The sequence below is a fragment of the Hippopotamus amphibius genome, chromosome 1 (genome assembly GCF_030028045.1).
Source record: "Hippopotamus amphibius kiboko isolate mHipAmp2 chromosome 1, mHipAmp2.hap2, whole genome shotgun sequence".
Lineage (NCBI taxonomy): Eukaryota > Metazoa > Chordata > Mammalia > Artiodactyla > Hippopotamidae > Hippopotamus > Hippopotamus amphibius.
The window spans coordinates 53686720-53710764 of NC_080186.1; the positions used below are offsets into that span (position 1 = coordinate 53686720).

At 35.6% G+C, this 24045-nt stretch overlaps 1 protein-coding gene across 12 annotated transcripts in view; it reads left to right on the forward strand.

Annotated features, from left to right (window-relative positions):
• The window catches only part of EVI5 (ecotropic viral integration site 5), a 229532-nt gene that overhangs the window by 90966 nt on the left and 114521 nt on the right, over positions 1-24045 (forward strand). For all 12 annotated transcript variants that reach the window (XR_009049764.1, XR_009049766.1, XM_057712910.1 and 9 more), the window contains 5 exons: positions 2004-2129; positions 3674-3817; positions 4766-4855; positions 4957-5054; positions 18165-18225. Coding sequence is in view for 10 of the 12 variants with exons in the window: in XM_057712910.1 (XP_057568893.1) it covers positions 2004-2129; positions 3674-3817; positions 4766-4855; positions 4957-5054; positions 18165-18225 (519 nt within the window). In the remaining 2 variants the exon portion in view is untranslated. The remainder of the gene's footprint in view (positions 1-2003; positions 2130-3673; positions 3818-4765; positions 4856-4956; positions 5055-18164; positions 18226-24045) is intronic.

The following is a 24045-nucleotide window of genomic DNA, read 5'->3' on the forward strand; positions in this document are numbered from 1 at the left end:
GAGGCGCCGGAGTGAGGGGAGGCGCCGGACTGAGGGGAGGCACTAGAGTGTTTTGAGCAGTGGAGTGATGTGACCTGATTCATGTTTTAAAAGTATCAGTCTGGAATTTGAACTTCAGGTGGGATGGCCCTACAGCCTGAACTAGTAAACTGCCTGCCAGGATCATTGGAGGAAGGGAGTCAAAGATCTGCTAGGCCAGGGAGTTAATCCTCATGAAAACGAGTGGAGCTTGGGGTTGCGGGATGATCCAGATGTTCCTAGATGCTGCAAAAAGAGGAGTAAAGGGTAATATCTGCTGGTATGTGTTTCAGAGAGAAGGGACAATTAATGCAATGGCAATGAGGTGTTGAGGTCCAAGGAAGGGCATATACTTCTCTACCCCCCGCCTCTTCTAGCGCTCTGGGGGAGAAAACAGCCACCTCAGGGGAGAGTTAGGTTTCACTTAGAGAAAGACAGTGAAAGAACATTTGGTAAACAGAGTGAGGATATAGGTAGGATATTTTATTGATGGCCGATTGTTAGCTCCAGAAAGTGCTGTGGAAAAGGTTTAGGGAATATTGGAAATTGGGTTAAATTGAGGGAGCAGTAGAACCACATGGGTTGAGAGTTTTGGGTTTCTTATAGTGATTGATATAAAAATCAGTGGGGGCTATAAAACTTGATAGGATTAATAAGGATGGTCTCCAAGGCAAACTTGTGGCTATGTGTGTTGGGTGGAAGGAAGGGAGGAAGGAAGGAAGGGTTTTGCCGAGAATAACTCTTGGTTCCTGTCCATGGCTGTGTCAAGGCCAGGGAAAATGTATTGTTAATAAAAGTAGTCTTTAGTAATAAAAGTGCCTAGAGACCCTTTGAGGTTTCCTCTTTTGAAGCACAGTGGTATGAGGTGAGTGAATGAACATTAGAAAATTTTATTTTAGGGAAGACCACACAGGGAAATTCCCTGGCAGCGCAGTGGTTAAGACGCCACACTTCCACTGCAGGGGGCACGGGTTCCATCCGTGGTTGGGAACTAAGATCCCTGGTGCGGCACGGCCAAAAAAAAAACAAAAACACACAATACTTGGGATGTGTTATATGCCTAAATATTCTTAATATCCGTGTAGCTCTTTACAGAGCTTTTATGTTCATTATCTTAGTTGATATAATCATCTGGTGAGTTACACATAAAATGTGAAATTGGAACCTTTAAAACCCTAATTACAGATTTTTTGAAAAGTTATTTTACAAGTTCTTTTAACACTTACGCCATATTTATTCCTGCTTGGAATCCTTGAAAGGCTTCCCATCTCACTTGAGGTAAAAGTCCAAATCCTTACAATGGCTTCTAAAATCCTATGTAATTTGGTTCCCTGTATTTCTCCTCCATAACCATACTTTCATTTGTAACATGACTACTAACTTAGTAATCCCGTTTGTTGTTCCTTGAGCATGCCAGTCATGATTCCATTTTAAGACCTTTGTATTACTGTTCTTTCCTCAGTTGTTCCCTTCAGTATTTTGCTCAAATGTTACCTTGTCAAGAGACTTTCCCTGACCTACCTATATATAAATAGCAGTGTATCTCCCCAGGATTCCCTGTTGCTCTACTTTGTTTTATTTCCATAGCACTTCTCACCATCTGACGTATATATTAATTGATTTATTCCATGTATTGTCTGTCTCCCCCTACTAGAAGGTTCAAGCTCCTTGAGGGTAGAGACTTTTTATTTTGTTCACTGGTGTATACTCAGAGAGAGAGAGAAAGAGAGAGAGAAGTATTTGGCTTTAAATGAATATTTGTTGGTTGAATTTGTGAGTTAGGTAAATGAGGCAGCTGGTCTCAGAGGTTGTAAGATTTGTCTAAAATTAGAATCTTCTGATTTCTAGTCCATTGCTCTTAATATTGTATCACATGGCACACAAAACATTGTTTATAGTTGGATGGGTACTTACTTTAAATGTATTTAGCTTATTTGCATATCACAGAACATTAACTTATGTTGCTTTTATTTCTCCTAATGCAGATGCCAGAAGAAGAAGCCTTCTGTGTATTTGTTAAATTAATGCAAGATTATAGACTTCGTGAACTTTTTAAACCAAGTATGGCAGAATTAGGCCTTTGTATGTACCAGTTTGAATGCATGATACAGGTAAGAGTGTGGTGTTAACCAAAAACATATTGCCTTTGTATTTTTTGTCATCTTGATTTGAGTGATGACTAAGCAAATTTAATGTTAAAAGCATTAATGCAGTTGAAAAAAATCAGTGTTTTAATCACATGATCATTTGTTGGTGGGACCTGCTTCCCAGTTAGGTGCTGTCTGCAGGTAGATCACAGTCTGGAACTTGACTACAATCTTTATATTCAAACCTTAAGCATTTGTGCCAAACATTATAACCTAGATGCATGAGTTTCTTTATTATGCCACATTGTATCCTATTATCTGTAAACTGTGTTCTCTTACAGAAGCCCATGACATTTTGGACACTGACATCAATTCATTTCCTTTGAGACTATCTCTTTAATCTCTTTCAGTCCTCGCCCCTGCCTTTCCCTTTTCATCTCACTTTTTTTGCTAGCCTGTAATCTTTTTTTTTTTTAATACTGTTTTCTATCCTTTTATGTTGCTAGTTTAAGACTCAGAGTCTGAGGGTAAAGAGAAGAGGAAGAGAGGAATCAAAACCAAGTAAAAAATACCTTTGAAGTATTTCACCTTTCTGGATTTAGTTTTTATATTTACATATATAAATAAATTTACTATTTTGTCCTATAATGTAACGGTATAAATATTCTCCATTTACTTAAATTTCAATTAGGTAAGCAGAATTTAAGAATATAGGTTAATCATTCAGCTGACGTAAGAGCCGTTTTCACAAGTCTCCTTTTCCCTGGCAGCCTTACCTACAGCAATTTTAAAATCCTCTATCTTTGCTATGTGTGATGAGAAGAAGGGGATATACAAAATGTTTTTACATTTTAAAGAAAAAGACAAAGTAGGTCTTGATGATTCTTAATTTTTGTTTTAATAGTAAGCTTATTTTTATCAACCTTAAACTCCCTTGGTTTATTTTCAATTAATGTATCATTTATGTTTTGAATTACTAGAGTTGTTGAAGTATCTGTATTTTGGGTGAGAAGGTAGGAAGCTTAGAATAGGTGATCAATGGTAGATAGCACCTGAAAATATTTTATTTTATTTATTTATTTATTTATTTATTTATTTATTTATTTATTTATTATTTTTTGGGGGGGGGTACACCAAGTTCAATCATCTGTTTTTATACACATATCCCCTTACTGAAAGTATTTTAACATAGTGCTTCTTTCCCTTAAAAATTTTTTTTGGAGATATTATAGTTTATAGAAAAGTATAGAAAATACCAGATAGCCATGTACGCACATTAAAGAAATATAAAAGTTTTACTTACTTATTGTAACTTTTCTTTTTATTAATAAATCATTAAAAAGTTCCAACTTTTTAAGTTCCAACTCCACATCCTTTTCCCCTTCCTCCTTTTCCAGATAGTAACCACTATGCAGAATGTGTCAATCTCTGCCTCTTAACTCTTCCATATGATGCCTAAATTTTATGTTTGTGTTTGGTAGCAACTAATTTAGTATATATTCAGTGGTCTGTCTTAAAATACTCAGTTTTACTATGTTTTAACTAGTTAATTCTTTTCTTCTCTTTAGGAGCATCTTCCAGAGCTCTTTGTGCATTTTCAGTCTCAGAGTTTTCATACCTCAATGTATGCATCATCTTGGTTTCTGACTATCTTCCTTACAACTTTTCCACTACCAATTGCAACAAGGATATTTGATATCTTTATGTCTGAGGTAAGTTAATAGGCAGACTGAACAAAGGAATCATTGGGTTAACGAGAGCCGGGCAGTGAGGAGAACAATAAAGGAGACCGTGGGTTCCATGCTAAACTGCTTCCACGGATAATCTCATTTAATCCCATAACAACTTTATCAGTCCTATTCATCTCCCCATGTGATAGATGAGGAAGCCTATACTTAGAGAAAGATTAAGTAGCTTGTCTATGGACACATAACACATAAGTGGTATAGTAACCAGGATTCAATGTAGGCAGTCAAAATCTGGAACACACAGTTTTAATCAGACCTCTGTATCACCTCCTTTTTGATTTAGTGAGAATTAGTGAGGGGTAAAATTTACCTTACAGTTAAATTATTGCAGTGCGTTTGTTACCCAAAGAGGAAGAAGTAATGAAGATAATTGTTTCTTCTATCCCATGAACACCTTGCAGGTAGTCCTTTTAATTGTCACTGACACGTAGTAGTGGTCTTTTGTCTTCCATATTTTGAGTGAGAAGGTAGGAGGGAAAGGATAGGTGATCAGTGATAGAGAGCACCTAAGAATATTGTTAACTGTTGTTAATTACATCTTGGGAAGATCAATTTATATAACAGCTAAAATTAGGTTAGTCTGGAGCCAGCAAACTGTGATTCATGCACTGATCTGTTCTGGTTTGCATGCCAATCTGTCCTTCCACTTATTTCTGTAAATAAAGTTTCTTGGAATGTAGCTGTGACCATTTGTCGATGTGATGCTTCTGCTTTTGAGCTGCAATGGCAGAGTTGATTATTTGTGACAGCGACCATAGATAGGACTCAAACATTTGTTCTCCAACTCTTTACAGAAAATATGTGCCCACCTCTAGTTTAGATACCTAAATGTTTACCTTAGTATTCTTTTGAATGATTAGTTTTTGTTGTGGAAGAATAAGATATATTTGACTTTATAATTTGATTCCTCAGGGTTTAGAAATAGTGTTTCGGGTAGGATTAGCGCTTCTTCAAATGAATCAGGCAGAACTGATGCAACTCGACATGGAAGGGATGTTACAGGTAAGCCAGGCCATGATTTCTTGAATGTCTTTAGATTTTACTGTGAATTAATGCTAAAGGGCTCTAAGTAATTCTTATGTTTTTCTTCTCTTCTATCTCAGCACTTTCAGAAGGTCATTCCACATCAGTTTGATGGTGGTCCAGACAAATTAATCCAGGCAGCTTACCAAGTCAAGTATAACTCAAAAAAAATGAAAAAGTAAGTCTATTATATTTTGTTTTTTTTAGTTATGGGGCTTTGTTGATGAATTCAGGAAATTAAATCGAAGCAGCAAAACATTCTAGTGGTGAGTGCAGTTTTCCTCCTCATTTCATAGAGCTGTAATGTTTTATTTGGTGGTATTGGTTTCAATATTACATAAATTTAATATTGGAATTTCATAGTGCTCTAGTGGTGCATGGGACCATTGTGTATTACTTTTAAAATTCCCTTTCCCATTCCACATTGACTAGAATTAGAAACTTGGTAAGTGTATATATGTGAGTGTGCTGTCATTTTAGAAACCACTTTTATGGTGTGGTCTCAGTCACTGACATTCTTTTCCTCTGAGTTGATCCCAGTGTATCACTTAAGTTCAGGATTAGCATAACCAGCAAGATAGGCATGAGGTATGCATTAAGTTAAAATTTCGTTTACTGTGTAGTACTTTCTAGTGAAACTTTTCTTTGTATATATTTCATAAAAGTTCAAGATACGCAGCTTTGGCTCGTAAAGGTTAATTTTTGAAATATGATAAAGGTGTTTTTTGAAATATGATAAAGGTGTTAAGAACAACAGCTCTTATTCTTCTAGCTTCCAGCAATTAAATAAATCTTAGCCTGAGGTCATAGTTAGCATTCCTGACATTTGTTTATGTTGTACAAGGTGCTTTAACTGTACTAGCCTCACAGTTCTCAGTATCTTTGCTGCTGCAAGGTGAAATTACATTACCATGTACAACGTACTCTCGTGGAGATTCCTACTCCAGAAAGTATATTAGAATATGAGTAAGAATTATGTTATTAAAATTAGTTAGCTCTAATTTATGAAAACAATTTATGATATTCAACTTTATTGTTAATAAATTATCTGTGAAATTTCTAATAACCAATCACATCACACCATTATTTTGAGATAGTATAGACTGAAAAGCTGTTCTGTTCTATAGTTGATACAACCTTAGGAGCCGTCTCAATTTCTGCCTCTTGACCTTAATTTAAAAATACTTTATTGCTAAAAATGCTAATGAGCCTTCAGCAAGTTATAATCTTTTTACAATAGTAACATCAAAGATCACTGATCACAGATCACTATAACAATATGCTTCTCTTTTATTTCCTTTTTTTTTCTTCTTTTTCTATGTTGGTACTTCCCTTCTTTTCCTATTGCAGTGTCTACTTCTTACTGCATTGACTACTTCTTAGTGGTTAGTAGTTGTTTATGCATATTCTGGAGAGTAATTCTTTATCAGTATTAAAAGATGAGTCTCATCCATTCCTAGTAAGTACCACTGTCAGAATGTAATGAATTTAGACTTGGACCTGGCTCTGAAGAAAGTTCAAAGTTCCTGTGGGTAGGACAGTGGCAGAACAGAGAAGTAAAGTGGCAGAACAGAGAAGTAAATAGCCTGTTACAGTTACAGTCTGGTAGATGTCAATGTAACAGGCTATTAACATAACATGTAAGAGATACCTAGCCTGTGTGTCTTCGAACTGCATACACAGTCTAGTCTGCTGGGGCCCAGAAAAATGTTCAGAGCATGGTAACTAGATTTTCAATTCCTATTTATATTCTTTCCTAACTTTTATCTGCCTGATAATTTTCTTATGGTAGAGGTATTTTTACTGAGTTCAAGCTTGTAATACTTGCCGCATGACAGGCCAATAAATCAGCGCACAACAGGCCAATAAATAAATTGGGGCAAGGAATAGTGACTTTATTTGAAAAGCCAGCCGACCAAGAAGATGGTGGACTGTTGTCCCATTGGACTATTTTACCTGAGTTAGGATTTAGGTCTCTTTAATACTAAAAGGGGAGGGAGTGTAGCTGATTGTTGCAAACTTCTTGCTGACAGAATCCTTTGTTCTTGTAACAGTCCATCTGCCAGTCAGGCCAGAATGTTCTTATAAACCCCCAAGGAAACAAATGTTGTTCTCTTTTCTGCAACTTTTTTTCTCCATATGAATGGAAAAGTGTTATATTGATACTTTTAAAGATCAAGCCTGGGAAGCAGAGCTTTGAGAATGGGCTCTCATGTATATTTCAAGCTCTAGGCAACATCCTTTTATAAAGGTGCAGAGACCACATAAGCACAGGAAGCAGAGCACAAAAAGTTAGAGCTAAAGGAATAGATATAATATGGAGTCAGGTTTGTTCTTCTTTGTTACAGTATCCTTGTTCTCCTTTCTACCTCCCCTTTTACAATGGCCTTCTACCACTTCATAAAAGGCAAACCTGTCACACTCCAATTCTTACTGTGTGTGGTACATTACTTTCAGATATAAAAATCTCTGAGGTACCAAACAAAAGAGACAGTTCAGAATGCCTTGCTCCAGAAGGTGTGCCCTAAGAGAACAAAGCAAGAAAAATCAAATGGAGCAGGTTCTTATTTCATCCAGCTGACAAATGCTTGGCAAGGATGCCTTATCTTGCTTACAGTTAGAATTGAAAAGTAGAATGGTGATCATGGGGTTAAGTATTAACATATGCTTATTTGAGTTGAAAACTTTACATGGACTTTAGTGATAGAGAAAGTAAATATAACCTGACTCATTGGTTTAGTAACAATGACTGCCTTTGCCACTTAGCTTATAGAGTAGACATCCATAAATTGAATGAGATGTCTCATTTAAAGTTTTAGTGAAAAAATTTAAGCATATATAAATCACATCCTTTGCAACTATATGCACTTAAGTAACAAAATTTTTTTAGACTTCTTTAAAGTATGTAAGGGGCAACATTCTTTTAGCAGGTACATGAGGAAAAAAAGTTGAAGACCACTGACATGGTTGAATAGGAGGATGGCAGAAGATGAAGATTCAGGTTATTTTCTAAAGGTGAGGGCACCAGAGTATAGTTTTGAAGAACTTATATTTCCAATTGCTGAGGTTAAATGATGACTACAGACAGGGAGTCCTTCCTTTGTGGAACTTACAGAAGTGCAGAAGACTCACTTTGGGATATAAACATCTTTGGGGTTCCAAATAAAAGGTGTAATTTCAGAATGCCTTGCTTCCTCCAGAAGGAGTGTGCCCTGAGAGAGCAAAGTGAGAAAAATCAAATGGAGCAACTTCTGAACAGATATACAGTATCATGTCCATCAGTGGCAGTGCCACGAAGGAAAAGTAAAGGAGGATGAAGGACATGGACGTGATGGGGTGCTTTTTTAGATAGAGCAGTCAGGATAGGGCACACAGACTGATACAGTACCACCTGAGCAGACACCTGAGGGAAGTGATAGAGGGAGCCATGTGATTATCTGGGCAAGTGTATTTCATGCTGAGAGAGCAGTAAATGTAATGAATGAAATAAGAATGATTGATATGTTTAAGAACAGTAAAAAGCCAGTGTGACAGTAGCATAGGTAAATAGGAGTGTAGTAGGCAGTGAAGTTTGAAACGTTGTGGGGACCTAGAGGTATTTAAAGCTGTGCTATCCTGAATGGTAGCCACTACCTATATGTGGCTATTTAAATTGAGTAGCATTAGATTCATTTAATCAGTTCTGTTAGCCAGATTTCAGCTGCTCACTAGTCACTTACATGTAGTTTAGAGGTTTCTCTAAGATATGAATGTTGCAAGCAATCAGCCTTAGCCTTTGGCTTCTTTTGTTATAATTTTTATTTTGGTGTACTTTTAAATTTTTTAAGTTATAAATACAGTACAAGGAACTCCTTTATACCACTTATCCAGATTCACCAATTGTTTAAATTTTGCCCCATTTGTTTTATTCCACCCCCCATGCATATATATAAATAAAATGTGTGTGTGTATAAGTAAAATCCATACCCATTTTTGGGAGGATCCATTTTAGGGTAAGTTGAAATATTGTGCCCTTCATCCTTAAATACGTGGATATGTGCTTCCTAAGAACATAGCTTTTTGTTTTTAAACGGAAGTCAGTAGTTAATCAAAATTGGGAAATTATCATAGATACAATAGTATTCTAACCCATAATACAAGTTCAAACTTTATCACTTGTCCCAATAATATTCCTTTATAACGATCTCCTCCTCCCATCCCCAACTTCTACCCACTCCCCAGGATTGTGTATTGCATTTAGTTGTGTCAGTTCAGTCTCTTTTAATCTGAAATGCTTTCTGTACCTTTGTGCTTCTTGTCCTTGATATATTTGAAGAGTACAGGCCAGTTATTTTGTAGAAACTCCCACAGTTTCAGTTTATCTAACATTTCCTCATTATTAGATTCAGGTTGTGCATTTTGGGCAGGTATACCAATAATATTGTGTCTTCTCATCAATTTTGGCTTGTCTCAAAATTGATGATGTTAGATTTTTTTTTAATTATTTATTTAAAAATTTTTATTGAATATAGTTGATTTACATTGTTGTGTTAGTTTCTGGCATACAGCAAAGTGACTCAGATACACACACACACGTTTTTTATATGTATATGTTCTTTTTTTACATTCTCTTCCATTATAGGTTATTATAAGATATTTAGTATAGTTCTCTGTGCTATACGGTAGGTCCATATTGGTTATCTATTTTATATATAGTAGGATATATATTTTAATCCCAAACTCCTAATTTACCACCCCCATGCTTGGTAACCACAAGTTTGCTTTCTATGTCTGTGAGTCTATTTCTGTGTTATAAATAAGTTCATTTGTATCTTTTTTTAGATTCCACATATGGCCCATATTGTATGATATTTACCTTTCTGTCTGGCTTACTTCAGTTCTCTTAGTACGATCATTAGGTCCATCCATGTTGCTGCAAATGGCATTATTCCATTCTTTTTTAAGGCTGGGTAATATTCCATTGTATGTATGTACCACATCTTCTTTATTCATTTATCTGTCAGTGGACACTTAGGTTTCTTTCAAGTCTTGGCTATTGTAAATAGTGCTGCTATGAACATTGGGGTGCGTGTATTTTTTTCAGCTTACATTTTTCTCCAGATGTATACGCAGGGGTGGGCTTGCAGGATCATATGGTAGCTCTACTTTTAGTTTTTTAAGGAAGATGATGTTAGCTTTGATCACTTGGTTAAGGTGGTGTCTGCCAGATTCACTACTATAAAGTTATTATTTTGCCTTTTATTACTAAGTCATTTGTGTCAAGATACTTTGAGATTATATAATACCCTGATCCTTACCAAACTTTCCTTCCCCATATTTAGATCTGTTTATGATTGTCTCACTCCCTCATTCCTTCCTTAATAATTGGTGTTCTACCAAAAGGAAGAGGTTTCCCTTCTCTCTTGCTTTGGTTATCTCTTTGTTTGCTTATTTATATCTGTGTGAATCCACTGAGTCTTATTTGGTAAATTATAGTCCATTACTCTCAAATGGTCCCTGCTTTGTCCAGTGGGAGTCCCTTCGAGCTGGCTGCTGTGTCCTTTTGACAAGTTCCCATGATTCTTTGAGAATTCTCTAACTTTTAGGGCAACAAAACATTCCAGACTCATCTTGTAGCTTACTTTCTTCTGCACAGGAAAAAGGCATTTCTCCAAAGAGCCTTGATTGCTTTTAGTAAGCCTTGGAAATGTAGTCTGAAGGTAATGGATAGCCACCTAATCATTTTAAACTCTGGAAATGACATGATCCAAATCAACATTTTAAAAGTACCACTCTGGTAATGGTGTTTAGAAAGGATTGAGTTAAGAACCCTGGCAAATAGCAAGAACAATTAAAAGATTCCTCTAGTAATTTAGATAAACCATAATGAAGGCCTAAAAATACTACCAGTGAAGGGAGAATGAGGTAGCTTTGCAGCTACTTTGAAGTTAGCTTTGCTGAAACCAGATCACACCTCAGCCAGGTGATCAAGGTCAGCATCGACAGTGATATCCTGTTGATGTGATGTGATGAAAATGGGACTGACCTCTGTGCTCTTCCTCCCCCAAAACCTATAATGGCAGTATAATCGTGAGCAAAGCATGAGACAAATCCCAGTTGAGGGACATTCTATAGAATACCTGATAACCAGTACTCCTGAAACTGTCAAGGTCATTAAAAACATGGAAAGTCTGAGAAACTGTCCTAGCCAAGGGAACATAAGAAGACGTTACAACTAAATGTAATGTAGTATCCTGGATGGGATCCTAGAGTAGAAAAAGGATATTAGACAAAAACTTTGGAAATCTGAATAAAGTATACAGTCTTTAGTTGTTAATTATGTATTAATATTGGTTCATTAATTGTCATAAATGTACTATACTAGTGTAAGATATAGGAGAAGCTGGGGGTGGGGTTTATAGAACCTGTATACTCTTTTAATTACTTTGTAAATCTAAAACTGTTCTAAAAAATGAAGTTTATTTAAAAAAAAATCAATGGAGATGAAAAAGCAGTAACGAATTTTAGAGCAGTGTTAAGGTGGTTGAATCGAACATGCGTGGTGACTGAATTGGGAAACAAGGATTAAGTAACTCATAGTGTTTTGTTTTAGGTTTGTGAATGAGTAAGGATGGCATTTATCATAATACATTACAAAATATATACAGTAGTCATTTGTGAAGGCTATAAAATTATTTCAGCAGTGCAGCCATTGTTCAAAATGTTTTGTACGTTTTTAGAATCAAAGATTTTTTGGATATCCTATATCCTTTTAGACCTACCAAAGTAAGAGACATAGCAGTGTAGCAGTTCAGGGTGTGACCTTAGGCAAGTTTCTCATTCTTTCTAAGCCTCAAATTTGGCATATTAGAAAGTCACTGTGGACAGAAGATTATGAGAAGATGGCCAGCAGGAAGCACCAGGAATCTGTCTGCCACCTAGACAGTAGTTGCACTGGCAGAATCTGTCTGATATAACTATTGTGGAACTCTGAAGTGTATTGAAGGATTGTAACTTTTAGGGGAAGTCATGGTAAATTGCAGTTAATTTGGTCAATTCAGCTTTTAGCACAGTTACCCATTCTGCACCCCTTAGCCACTGGCAGGCAGCTGTGCTTGTGTTCTAGAACAACCTGCATGCAGCCTGTGGGAGTCAGGGTGGGCAAAAAGGACCTTGTCCTCCGTAAACTGGGGATCTATGCTCTGATTGCTCATGGCTGTTTATAATCAGACAGGTGCAAAGAAGTTGTTGCTGCACATCTTCCCATTGATGTTGTACCTCCTCTCTCCACTGTTGTTGCAAATTGTTGCACCTCTTCTTCTGGCTGAAGAGACTCCCAAGAGATTTAAAGGGCTGGTACCCTTTCTTCGCTTCATTTTGTTCTTTTTCCCCTTCCGGGAGCCAAACCCTAAAGACTAGGACATTCAAAAACAGCTGCATATATGGAGAAAATTATAACATGACTGTGCATGCCCAAGGCAGAGGCTCAGAAAAGACCTGAGAATACTTAAGGTTACAGCTCAGGTTGGTCATCAACACAGAGACAGCCTATAACAATCAAAAAGACAAAAACAATAACAAGAAAACAGCAAAGCCTGGGGATGGGGAGAATCTGATTTCCAGAGTTACCACATTTCTAGATTCAAATGTCTAGTTTTCAACAACAACAACAACAAAAAAAACAAGGCATATGAAGAAACAGGAAAATATAACCCATTCAAAGGAAAAAAATAAACTGTGTCTGAATGAGACTTGATGGCAGATTTGGTAGACAGAGACTTTAAAAGATGCTCAAAGAAATAAAGGAAGATGTGGGAAAAGTATAAAATATGTATGAATAAAATGGAATAATCAGTAAAGAGATAGAAAATCTGAAAAGAAACCAAAAATAAATTCTGGATCTGAAAAATATAATAACTGAAATGAGAAGTTCACTGGAGTGATTGAAAGACAAATTTGAGCAGGTAGAAGAATAAGTGAACCTGAAGATAGGGCACTGGAAATTACTGAGTTCAAGGAACAGCAACAACAAAAAAGATCCAAGAAAAGTAAACCGAGCCTAAGGGACCTGTGGGGTACCATCAAGCTGGCTAATATACACATTGTGGGAATCTGAGAAGGTGGGGTGGCAGGGGAGAATGTTTGAAAAAATAATGGCTGAGAACAACAAATTTTTTGAAACACATGAATATAAACATTCAAGAAGCTCACTGAACTCCAAATAATGTGATATAAAAAAGACCCCATGCCAAGACACATTATAATCAGACTTGCAAAAGAGAAAGAGAGAGCAAATCTCAAAGGCAGCAAAAGAGAAGCCAGTCATTATGTACAAGGGATTCTCAATAAGATTATAAGCAGACTTCTCATCAGACACTTGGGAGGCCAGAAGACACGTGGACCTTTAAATCCAAAGTGCTAAAAGGAAAAACAGTCAAGAATCCTATATCTGACAAAACTGTCCTTCAAAAGTGAGGGAAAAATCAAGACATTCCCAGGTAAACAAAGGCTGAGCTCATTATCACTAGATCTGCCCTTCAGGAAATACACATTCCTGCAGGGTGAAATGAAAAGACATTAGAAGGTAACTCAAAGTCATATCACAGAATGAAGGCCTTAATTGAGGGAAACATATGGGTGATTATAAAGGATGTTATTATCATAACAGTGGATTGTAACTTCACTTTTTGTCTTCTACATGATTTAATAACTTAATACATTTTTTAAAAAAGCAATTATTAGTCTAAAAGCTGCTAACATTGTAATTTTTGTTTGTAGCTCCAAATCTTGTTTTCTACATTATTTAAGAGGCTAGTAGGTTTAAAAGAATCATTAGTTTGTGTTTTGGGACACACAATGTATAAATATATGTTTTTGTGACCAATAACCAAAAGGGATGGGAAAGAAGCTATAAAAGAGCAGAGTTCTGTATATTATTGAAGTTAATTTGCTATAAATTCAAATTAGAGTATTATAACTTGAGAATGTTAATATAATCTCCATGGAACCACAAAGAAGATAACAATGGAATATACACAAGAGGAAATTAGAAAGGAATTTAAATATTTCACTACCAAAAAACCAAGTAAACACTAAAGACAACAATAATTCAGGAAATGAGGGACCAAAAAAACTACAAGGCATGTAGAAAACAAATAGCAAAATGACAAGTCCTTCGTTATCAATAATTACATTAAATGTAAGTGAATTAAACTCTCCAAAAGACATAGATTGGCAGAATGGAGAAAACCACATGATCCAGCTATATGTTATTTACAGGTGGCTCATTTTAGATCCAAAGATGCAAATAGATTGAGCGTGAAAGGTTGGGAAAAAATATTCCATGCAAATAGTAAACAAAAGAGAACAGAAAGGTAACTATAGTAATATCAGACAAAACAGACTTTAAGTTTTAAAAGTTTCCAAGAGACAGACAGGTAATATATATTAATGAAAGGCTCAATACAGCAATAAGATATAACAATTATAAACATTTATATACCAATGACAGACTATCAAAACATATGAAGCAAAAATGGACAGAATTGAAATGAGAAATGGGCAGTTCTACAGTAGTAGTTGGAGACTTCAGTATCCCACTCTTAGTAATGGGTAGTGATGAGGAAAAATTTGGAGTTCATAGCTTTATGCCTGCTCACCTTTATTTGAAAACCCTTTGCATGTAACCCCTAGCAACTCCCGCACTCTGTAATCACCTGTAACCTATGGAAATTTAGTAGCCAAGCAATTAATCCAATCAATTAATACCAACTGTAGCCAGCCAATTAATGCCAATTGTAGTTATATGTTTTAACCTATATAAGGAGAGAATTCACCTAGAACGGGGCCCAGAATTTTGGAGTGTTAGCTCGTCTGGTGCCACCAGCTCAATAAACCTGAGTTCTCCAACCCTCCGAGTGTGGTGCTTGGTTTCTTGTGGGATCAATTTCTGCAACAGTAGAACAACCAGAGAGAATATAAGTAAAGGAGATAGAGGACTCAACATAATAAACCAACTATACCTAATACAGATACACAGAACACTCTACCCAATAATAACAACACTATTGTCTCAGTAGATTTTAAGAGATAGATGTGCAAGATATCTTCTCCAGCTATAATAAGTTGAAGTTAGATGTCAATAACAGAAATAAAACCAGAAACGGCAATTTTTTGGAAATTAAACAACACCCTCTTAAATAACCAATAGATCAATGAAGAAGTTTTGTTTTTCAATAGCATCAAAAGGAATGCTTAGGAATTAACTTAACCAAGGAGATGAAAGACTTGTACAGTGAAAACTTCAAAACATTCCTGGAAGAAATTAAAGATATAAACAAATGGAAACACATCAAGGATTGGAGGACTAAATCTTGTTAAGATGTCAGTACTAACTGAAATGATCTACAGATTCAGTGCAATCCTTATCAAAACACTGATGATATCTTTCTTGCAGATACAAAACTCCATTCTAAAATTTACATCAAAACTTAAAGGACCCCAAATAGTCAAAATGATCTTAAACAAGAACAACAAAGCAGGAGGACTCACACATCCTGATTTTTAAACTTACTGCAAAGCTACAGTAATTGAAACAGGTTGGCATTGGAATAAAGACAGAAATAAGCCTACATGATCAAATGATTTTTGTCAAGGATGCTAAGACCATTCAGTATGAAAGGACTATCTTTCAACAAATCGTGGTGAGAAAACTGGATATCCACATGCAAAAGAATGAAGTTGGACCCTCACCTAACACCATATGCAAAATTTAAGTCAAAATGGATCAAAATCTAAACATAAGGGCTAAAACTAAAACTCTTAGATGAAAACATAGGGCAAAAGCTTCATGACATTGGATTTGGCAGTGATATCTTGCACATGATGCCAAAGCACAGACAACAAAAAAAGACAAAGTTCATGAAAAATTTAAAATTTGGAGATTAAGAGGTTAAAAACTTTGAGTTACACAATGAGTCCTTGGTGTGAAATGTATAGTGTGGAGACTGTGATCAATAGTTATGTGATATCTTTGTAAGGTGATCATTTTGAAATGTATAGAAATGTCAACTAACATAGTGTTGTGGGTCAGTTATACTTCAGAAACAAAGACGCTCCTAGAAAAAGAGATCAGATTTGTTGTCACTAGAGATGGGGGTCAGGAGAGGTGAAATTGATGAAGGCAGTCAAAAAGCACAAATTCCAGTTTTTAGACAAATAAGTACTAGAGATGTAATGTATAACATGATAGATAGTTAACACTGCTGTACATTATATATGAAAGTTGTTAGAGTAAATTCTGATTTCTCATCACAAGGAAAAAACTTTTTTTTTCCTTTTTTTAAAATTTTGTATCTATATGAGGTAATGGATGTTCACTAAACTTATTGTGGTGATAATTCATAATGTATGTAAGTTAAATCATTATGCTGTACACCTTAAACTTATACAGTACTGTATGTCGGTTATATCTCAATAAAACTGGAAAAAATAATAAAAATTAAAAAATTAAAAAAAGTTCTGTCCATTAGAAACCCTTATAAAATTTAAAAATAAAATATCACTGTATATTCAGAAATTTTTTTGGTGTATTCTAAGACACTCAACAAAAAAAAGGCAACCCACAGAATGAGAGAAGATGTTTGCAAATCATGTATCTGATAAAAGATTAATATCTAGAATATATAAAGAACTCTTAAAACTCAACAGCCAAAAACCAAACAGTTGGATTAAAAAATGGACAGTGGTTGTGAATAGACATTTCTCCAGAGAAGACATATAAATGGTCAACAAGCACATAAAAAGGTGCTCAGTATATAGTATAACATGGATGAGCTATGGGGACTTTATGCTGAGTGAAATAAGCCAGTCACAATAGGACAAACACTGTATAATTCCACTTATATGAGATACTTAGTGTTGTCAGACTCACATAGATGAACGTAGAATGGTTGTTGCCAGGGCCTGGTGAGAGGGGGTAATGGGGTGTTATTGTTTCATAGGTATAGAGTTTCATTTTTTAAGATGAAAAAAGCTATGGACGTGATGGTTGTGATGGCTGCAAAACATTATAAATATATTTAATACCACTGAATTGTGCATTTAAAAATAGTTAAGATGGTAAAGTTTGTTATGTGTATTTTACCACAATAAAAAAAAGTTCTGTGAGCTAAATGAGATTATACATAGTAAATAACAGATTTCTGTCCTTTAAGGGAGAACTTGATTTTTGAAAGCACCTAAAAGTTATGCAGTGCCTGGTTATTATTTGGAGGATTAAACTTGTTATTGACATTTTTGATCAAGAGCAAGATGCAAAAATAACTTGGTAGGATTAATTTTTGGATGGCTGATAATTTTTTAAGATAATTTTATGCTTAGAGTTGCAAAAATAGTACATTGCATTTGTTTGTCATTTCTTACTCCGCTACAGTCCGTGACAGTTCTACAGTTTTTTCTTATCTTTTCTGATATTGGCACTTCTAATGCGAGCTGGTCAAATATTTTTTAGAATGTCCTTCAGTTGGGGTTTGATGATTTTTCTTGATTAGGTTGAGGAAATGCATTATTGGGAAGGATACAACAGAGGTGAGATGCCTTTCTCAGTGCATTTTAAACAGGGGGTATGTGATGTCAGTATGCGTTACTGGTGATGTTAACCTTGATCACTTGGCTCAGATGCTGTCTGCTAAGAACATGTACTATGAATTTACTGTTTTTTCCTTTGTAATTAGTAAATATTTAGGGAGAGATACTTTGAGACTGTGCTTAAACTTTTACCCACTAATTTTAGCATGCATTCATTTTTCTTTCCTATGGCAGTTATTTATTGTAGAGTTCTAATGGTGGTTTTTATATTTGCCTCATTCTTTCCACGTTTATTATCTCGAATTTTTTTGTTAAGAAGAATAGTTCCTTTCTCTCCTTACAAATTTCTTAGTCAAGTTTAGTTAAGATCCAGTTGTACTTTTCCAATGTATTTTAATTTGATGGAGAAGGGTAAGTGCTTTTGTAAGTTAAGGGCTGAATAGAATCATTAAACTCAGTTCTCTGTTTGGCACTTGATAGTGTTTTACTTTCTAAAGTTTACTTTTGTGTGGTTCTTATTTTTGTTATTTTTGAAGTAATTTTATTTGTTGATAACCCATATCATTGAGATGATTTTTCTGATTTCAAGTATCTCAAGTCATAAGTTGGGGGAACATAGCAAAATTGTATTTTGTGTTAATGTATGGTTTTAAATTTTGTAATTTCCATAACTAGTTTAGAATGAAAGCATACCTTTAACTTTTTTTTTCCCCTTTCTCAGGCTTGAAAAGGAATATACTACAATAAAAACTAAAGAAATGGAAGAACAAGTTGAAATTAAAGTAAGCATCTTGGGACTTTTAAAAATACTGAACATAAATTGATTAAAGTCAGTTTTTTGGCAGCACATGTTAAATTATGTTGATATATTTATTACCTGTCATAAATTTAGCAATGATGTTTGTATTTATTTATTGGTAAATTTACCATCCCACTAGATTATAGTTAAAAACAGACATTTCAAAAACCAGAATAATGTGACTGAAGTGGTTTTCATTCTAGTGTGAGAGAAAGCAGCTTTTCCCTTTTTCTGGATTTGTTGGTGGGTCATCAGGAGAAGATACTTCTTTGGGGAAGATAATTATCATTCCATTTAAGTATGTTTTAAAAAGTTACAGAGAAGATAATCTGGAACATGCTGAGACTAACAGCAGTATAGTATAAGGGAGGCCAAATAGAGCAGATCATTGACTAGAACTAAAGAGATGCAGAAAGCTTTGACTAACTCAATTTTCTCATCTCTAAGCAAAGGTTATCTTTGAATTACTGTTCAGAGAAACAGGTAGATTTTCAATTTGAAGGATGTGTAAATTCCCACGTGTACCTTAAAATTCTTAATTTGCATCCCTGTAGGCCAGAAATTGTTGAGGATCTTTGGCTTTGTGTGAGCTGGGTGTTAAGAAAAATTGAATTGGTGTTTATGCTGATATTTCAGGATGGGGGATAATGATTAGAAGCATGAGTTAGTGAAGGAAATCAGTGACTGGCTGATCCAATTCCTTACCTTTTATTTTACCCCCAACTCCCTGCAAAAAAAAAAAAAGAAAAGAAAAGAAAAGAAAAAAAGAAACAAAAACAAAACATTTATTGAATGAATCCACTTTTTAAAAAAAACTGTATGTTTGAATGTGTCTGATTTTTTACTTCAACCTGCCAAAACATTCGATGACCATCTTATTTACAATTCCCTAGCCATGTATTAATTTAGTCTTGCTATAAAATAACATTTCATTACTCACACTCCACGGGCCCTTTTTACTAGGGAATGGGTTCATTAAATTACTACTTTTTCTTACCATAATCCTGCTCAGAAGCCTCCTGGGAGACAGTCTCTTCTCTCATCAACTCTGCCTCCCTTTTATAGATGTTTTATTTCCATTTCTATCACCTACTCACTATCTGTTGGAAATAGATACTTCTACATTTTTCAGAGGGAAAAAGGAGGAGAGGGAGAAGGAAAAGACCCCTGTGGATGTTCTTCCCTCTTTTTTTTTTTTTCTTTTTTTTTTTCTGTCACCCAACTGCTGCTCTACCATTTGCTTTTCTTTTAGGTTCCATGAGTAAGGGTAATATTAAATCCTACCCTCCAACCTACTGAAAGTAAAAAAGTACGTCATCCTGCTGAGTGGGGAGAAAGAATGGGTTATCACATACCACGAATATTCGGAACTGCAGATCAAGAATCTGAGGATGGGGAAGCCATCCTGTTCATTTCATCATGCTTTGTTGTTGCAAAAAAAAAACAAACAAACAAACAAACAAAAAAAAACAAAGTTGTATGAAAAATCTTTGCTCTTGAAGAAGTTTTTTCTAAAATTAAGTCACACGAATGTAGGAATGTCAAAAGGCCTTAAAAAAATCTAGCAAACGTTAGCCTATATTTGCCATTTTTTCAAATTTTGATTTTTGGGAAAAGTTATGGTTCATATACCTCACAAAATACTTTTGAGTATGTCTTAGGCAGAAACAAATGGCATAAAGTTGTTTACAGAGAAGAACCTGGGGGAAAAAAGTTTAAAAAGTTTGTGGAATGCGTTGGGTAAATAAAGTATGCTGATCTCAAAGATAATTCCTTTTATAAAATCTTATTTCCACATAGTTCTTTTTTATTCTTGTACCATTTTCATTCCTTTCTTCATTTATCCCGCCCACTAAAGAACGAGGCCAAAACAATTTTTGTGTAACTGTACTTTTTTAACTTTATGTTTGCTTTTGTCTGATTTTTAAGTTGAACCTGGCAATTCACCTGTTGTAAACAGAAGACCACCTTATTCACAATTAATTAGCCATCTATCATGGAGCCTTTCTCTTCAGTGGGAAATGTCATTTTCTTATTCACATTCCCTTCCCCTCCCCCAAGGTCCCTTTTACAAGGGAATGAATTCTGTTAAACTAGTGCTTTCTTGCCCTGGTCCTCCTCAAAAACCTTCAGGGAGATGGTCTTACACTGTTCTTTATGTAAATAGTATGATCATAATTATGTGGTGTTTTGATATGGAAGTAAAAAAATCAGCCTTTGGTATTGTGACATGTTTAAGGTTTGACCTTCACGTCAGTGACCTTTATGCTAAGAATTGTATCTGTCAGCTCCCTGATCAAGATGGTGACTTTCAAGTATTCTCCATTCCTTCTCTGAAGTGTTATAGGAAGATCTTGACAATAACAGTTTCACACGGTGAATCTTACATTTTCCTGTGGGAAACTTTTTGTTAATAGAAACACCTTTGTCAGTATGTTCTTCTAATCTCTTGATGCTCCACCTGAGGGGAAGAAGGTAAGGAATATTAAAATTCTAGTTTATATTGGGGTAAACCACAAATGTTTAAAAAAGAAGAGCCTTTATCCCCTGCTCTATTTAAGATAGACATATGAATTTTTGTTTAAATTTGTGCTTTGGGGCTTAGAGATTTAAGCCCTGTGAAAAGTTAGAAATTCTGACTAGTTTTTAGTCAGAATTTGAGTATTTTTTCTTATTTCAAAAATTATGAAACATTCCAGATATGCTGAAAACTAGAGTGTAATATAAAAATATTTGTGTTTTCACTGCCTGACATAAAAAAAGAAAACTTGACAAGTATTATCTAAGTCGCCCAGGAATTATATTGAACAATCAATATAACGTATTAGTACTGACATACTGACACATATATTCAACACTTAATATATGAAGGATATGATTTGGGTCAGTCTGAGACCCATATATGTTCTTCAGTGTATACACTATACTGCTTTCCAAGAGAGACTTTAATGTATTGTGATATAAGAAGGATTTGGATGCCCGTTTCTCTGTGGCATTACAAAGTTTTCATTAAAAAATGAATAAATAAACTCAATAAAATCCAATGGGGATACAATAGCATAATTTATTTAAGAAGTCATTCATTTAAAAGATATTTACAGTGCCTACTACATGCCCAAACACTGTTCTAGGCACTTGAGATGTGTTTATGAAACAGACCAATTCCTGCCTTCATGATGCTTACATTCTAGTGTGGAAATCAGATGATAAGTAAAATGTACAGTATTTTAGATGGTGATAAGTGTTAAGTAGAGGGAAAAAAATATCTTAGGGAAGGGAAAGTAAAATGATAGTGTTTGGATTAAAAATTTAGAGAAGTTGACCAGGTTACCTTTGAATAAAGACCCAAAGGAAGGGAGGGAGCTAGATATATAAGGAGAGCAGAGTGTGGTCAGGAGTGTGCTGATGAGGAATAGTGATGGGACAACATGAAGATGAGGGAAGTGATAGGAGGTAAGATGTTGCACATTGCAGATAATGTAGGGAGTTGCTGAACACGTGAAGACTTTAGCTTTTACTCTGGTGAGCCATTGGGGTTTTCAGTAGAGAAGGACAAGGTCTGACTTAACTTTTCAGTGGATCTTCTGGATGCTGTGTTGAGAATATATTGCAGGGGGTAAGAGCAGAAGCAGGGAAATTAAGTAAAAAGCTGGTGAAGTATTGCAGGCAAGAGGTGGTGGTGGCTTGGACTGAAGCTTTAAGAAATGATTGGATTCTGAATAGGCTTCAAAAGTATAGCTGATTGTGGAGGTGTCAGAGGGACAGGTATCAAGGACTTTGGCCTGAGCAATTAGAAAAATGCAGTTCCCAGTATCTGCAATCGGAAAGTACAGGAGGAACACCAAGAGCCCCAGTTTTGGCTATATTAAGTATGAGATGCCCAGGAGCTGTTCAAGTAGCTCCTCAAAATATAGTAAGTCCGCTACATATGAACAAGTTCTGTTCCAAGAGCACGCTTGTAAGTGCAATTTGTTTGCAAGTCCAACAAAGTTAGCCTAGGTACCCAACTAACACAATTGGCTATATAGTAACGTACTGTAATAGGTTTATAATACTTTTCACACAAATAATACATAAAAAATAAACACAAAAAATAAACATTTTTAATCTTATAGTACTGTACCTTGAAAAGTCCAGTAGTACAGTACAACAGCTGGCATACAGGGGCTGGCATGGAGTGAACAGGCAAGAAGAGTTACTGCCTGGAGGAGGGAGAGGAGGTTGGGAGATGGTAGAGCTGAAGGATCATCAGCAGTGAGACGGAGGGCAAGCTGCAATTTCAAGAATGCAGGTTCATATCTTTGAAAGTTCACAAGTTGAAGATTTGTATGTAGGGGACTTACTGTATTCAGAGTTGGAGTTAAGAGATGACAAGCTGGAAATAAAAATTTGACAGTTCTGGACATGATTGTATTAAAAGCCATGAGAATGGATGAAATTACCTGGGGAATGTATACAGATAAAACATAAGCGTATAAGAATTTAAGCCTGAGAGTAAGCCAAGATTTAAAAGTTAGGAAGACCAAGAAATAATCAGCAAAGTAGGAGAACACCAGCGAAATGTAATGTCCTAAAAGTCAAGAGAAAAGAGTGTTTCAGAAAGAGAGAGCCATTTACTGTGTTAAATGCTAAAGAAAGGTTTTGTGAGATGAGGGTGGAGAAATAATGATTGAGTTTATTAGCGTGGAAACAGATTGGTAAAGAGAAGTATTGGAAACTAAAACTTGACTGGAATAAACTAGAGAAAATTAGAGTTAGGAAGTATAGATACCTTTCAGGGAACTTGTAAGGAAGAGAGAATGAAATAGTAAGCTTAGAGAGGATAGTGATGTTGAAGAGATTTTTAATTTGTTTTTCCTTCCTTTTTTGTTGAGATGGGATAATTAAGTAGGAAACTCTCATGATGTGTGAATGACAGGGTAATTGCTGGAACCAGCAGGATTATGAGGTTTAGCACAGAGATGGAAGCTTTACCTTGGTTTGCTATGTAGGTAGGTAGTCCACGATGACAAGAGAGAATGTAAAATATATGGGCAAAAATGTAGGTAAGATGTCGGATGTGGTTGTGGGATGTTGTAAAGTTCTGATTGTGATTGCTTCAGTTTTTTCACTGAAATCATAAACCAGATTATCGTCTGAGAGTGCAGTAGGGTGGGGGATTGTTGGTTTGAAGAAAGGGGAGAAGGTACAAAGTAGTGATCTAAGAGGGTAGGAGAAGGAATGGACTAAGGAAACATTATCATTGCTAGGATGCATTAAGAGTCCAACGGCATTTAGTGATTTTTTTAAAATTCATTCATTTATTCATTGTCTGTGTTAGGTCTTAGTTGCTGCGCTCTAGTTGCGGAGAGCAGGTCTACTCTTCATTGTGCGTGGGCTTCTCATTGCAGTGGCTTCTCTTGTTGCGGAGCATGGGCTCTAGACGTGCGGGCTTCCGTAATTGTGGCACGTGGGCTCAGTAGTTGTGGTGCATGGGCTTATTAGTGGCTCCGCGGCATAAGGGATCTTCCCAGACCAGAGCTTGAACCCATGTCCCCTGCATTGGCAGGTGGATTCTTAACCACTGTACCCCCAGGGAAGCCCCTAGTGATTGTTAATTGAAATAAACTTCATGGTTTTATTTTTTTTCTGTCATATTTACTGGCTGAGGGTACTAACTCAGAGCTGTCAGTGTGTTGACCCAGAGTAGTGGTTTCCCAGGCAAGTATGCTAACTACTAAAAAAGAGAAGGGAAAGGGGATGAAAGCAAGGGGACATCTGCAGTGATTGAAAATTTAACTTTGTTTGGGAAAAGAGGATATCA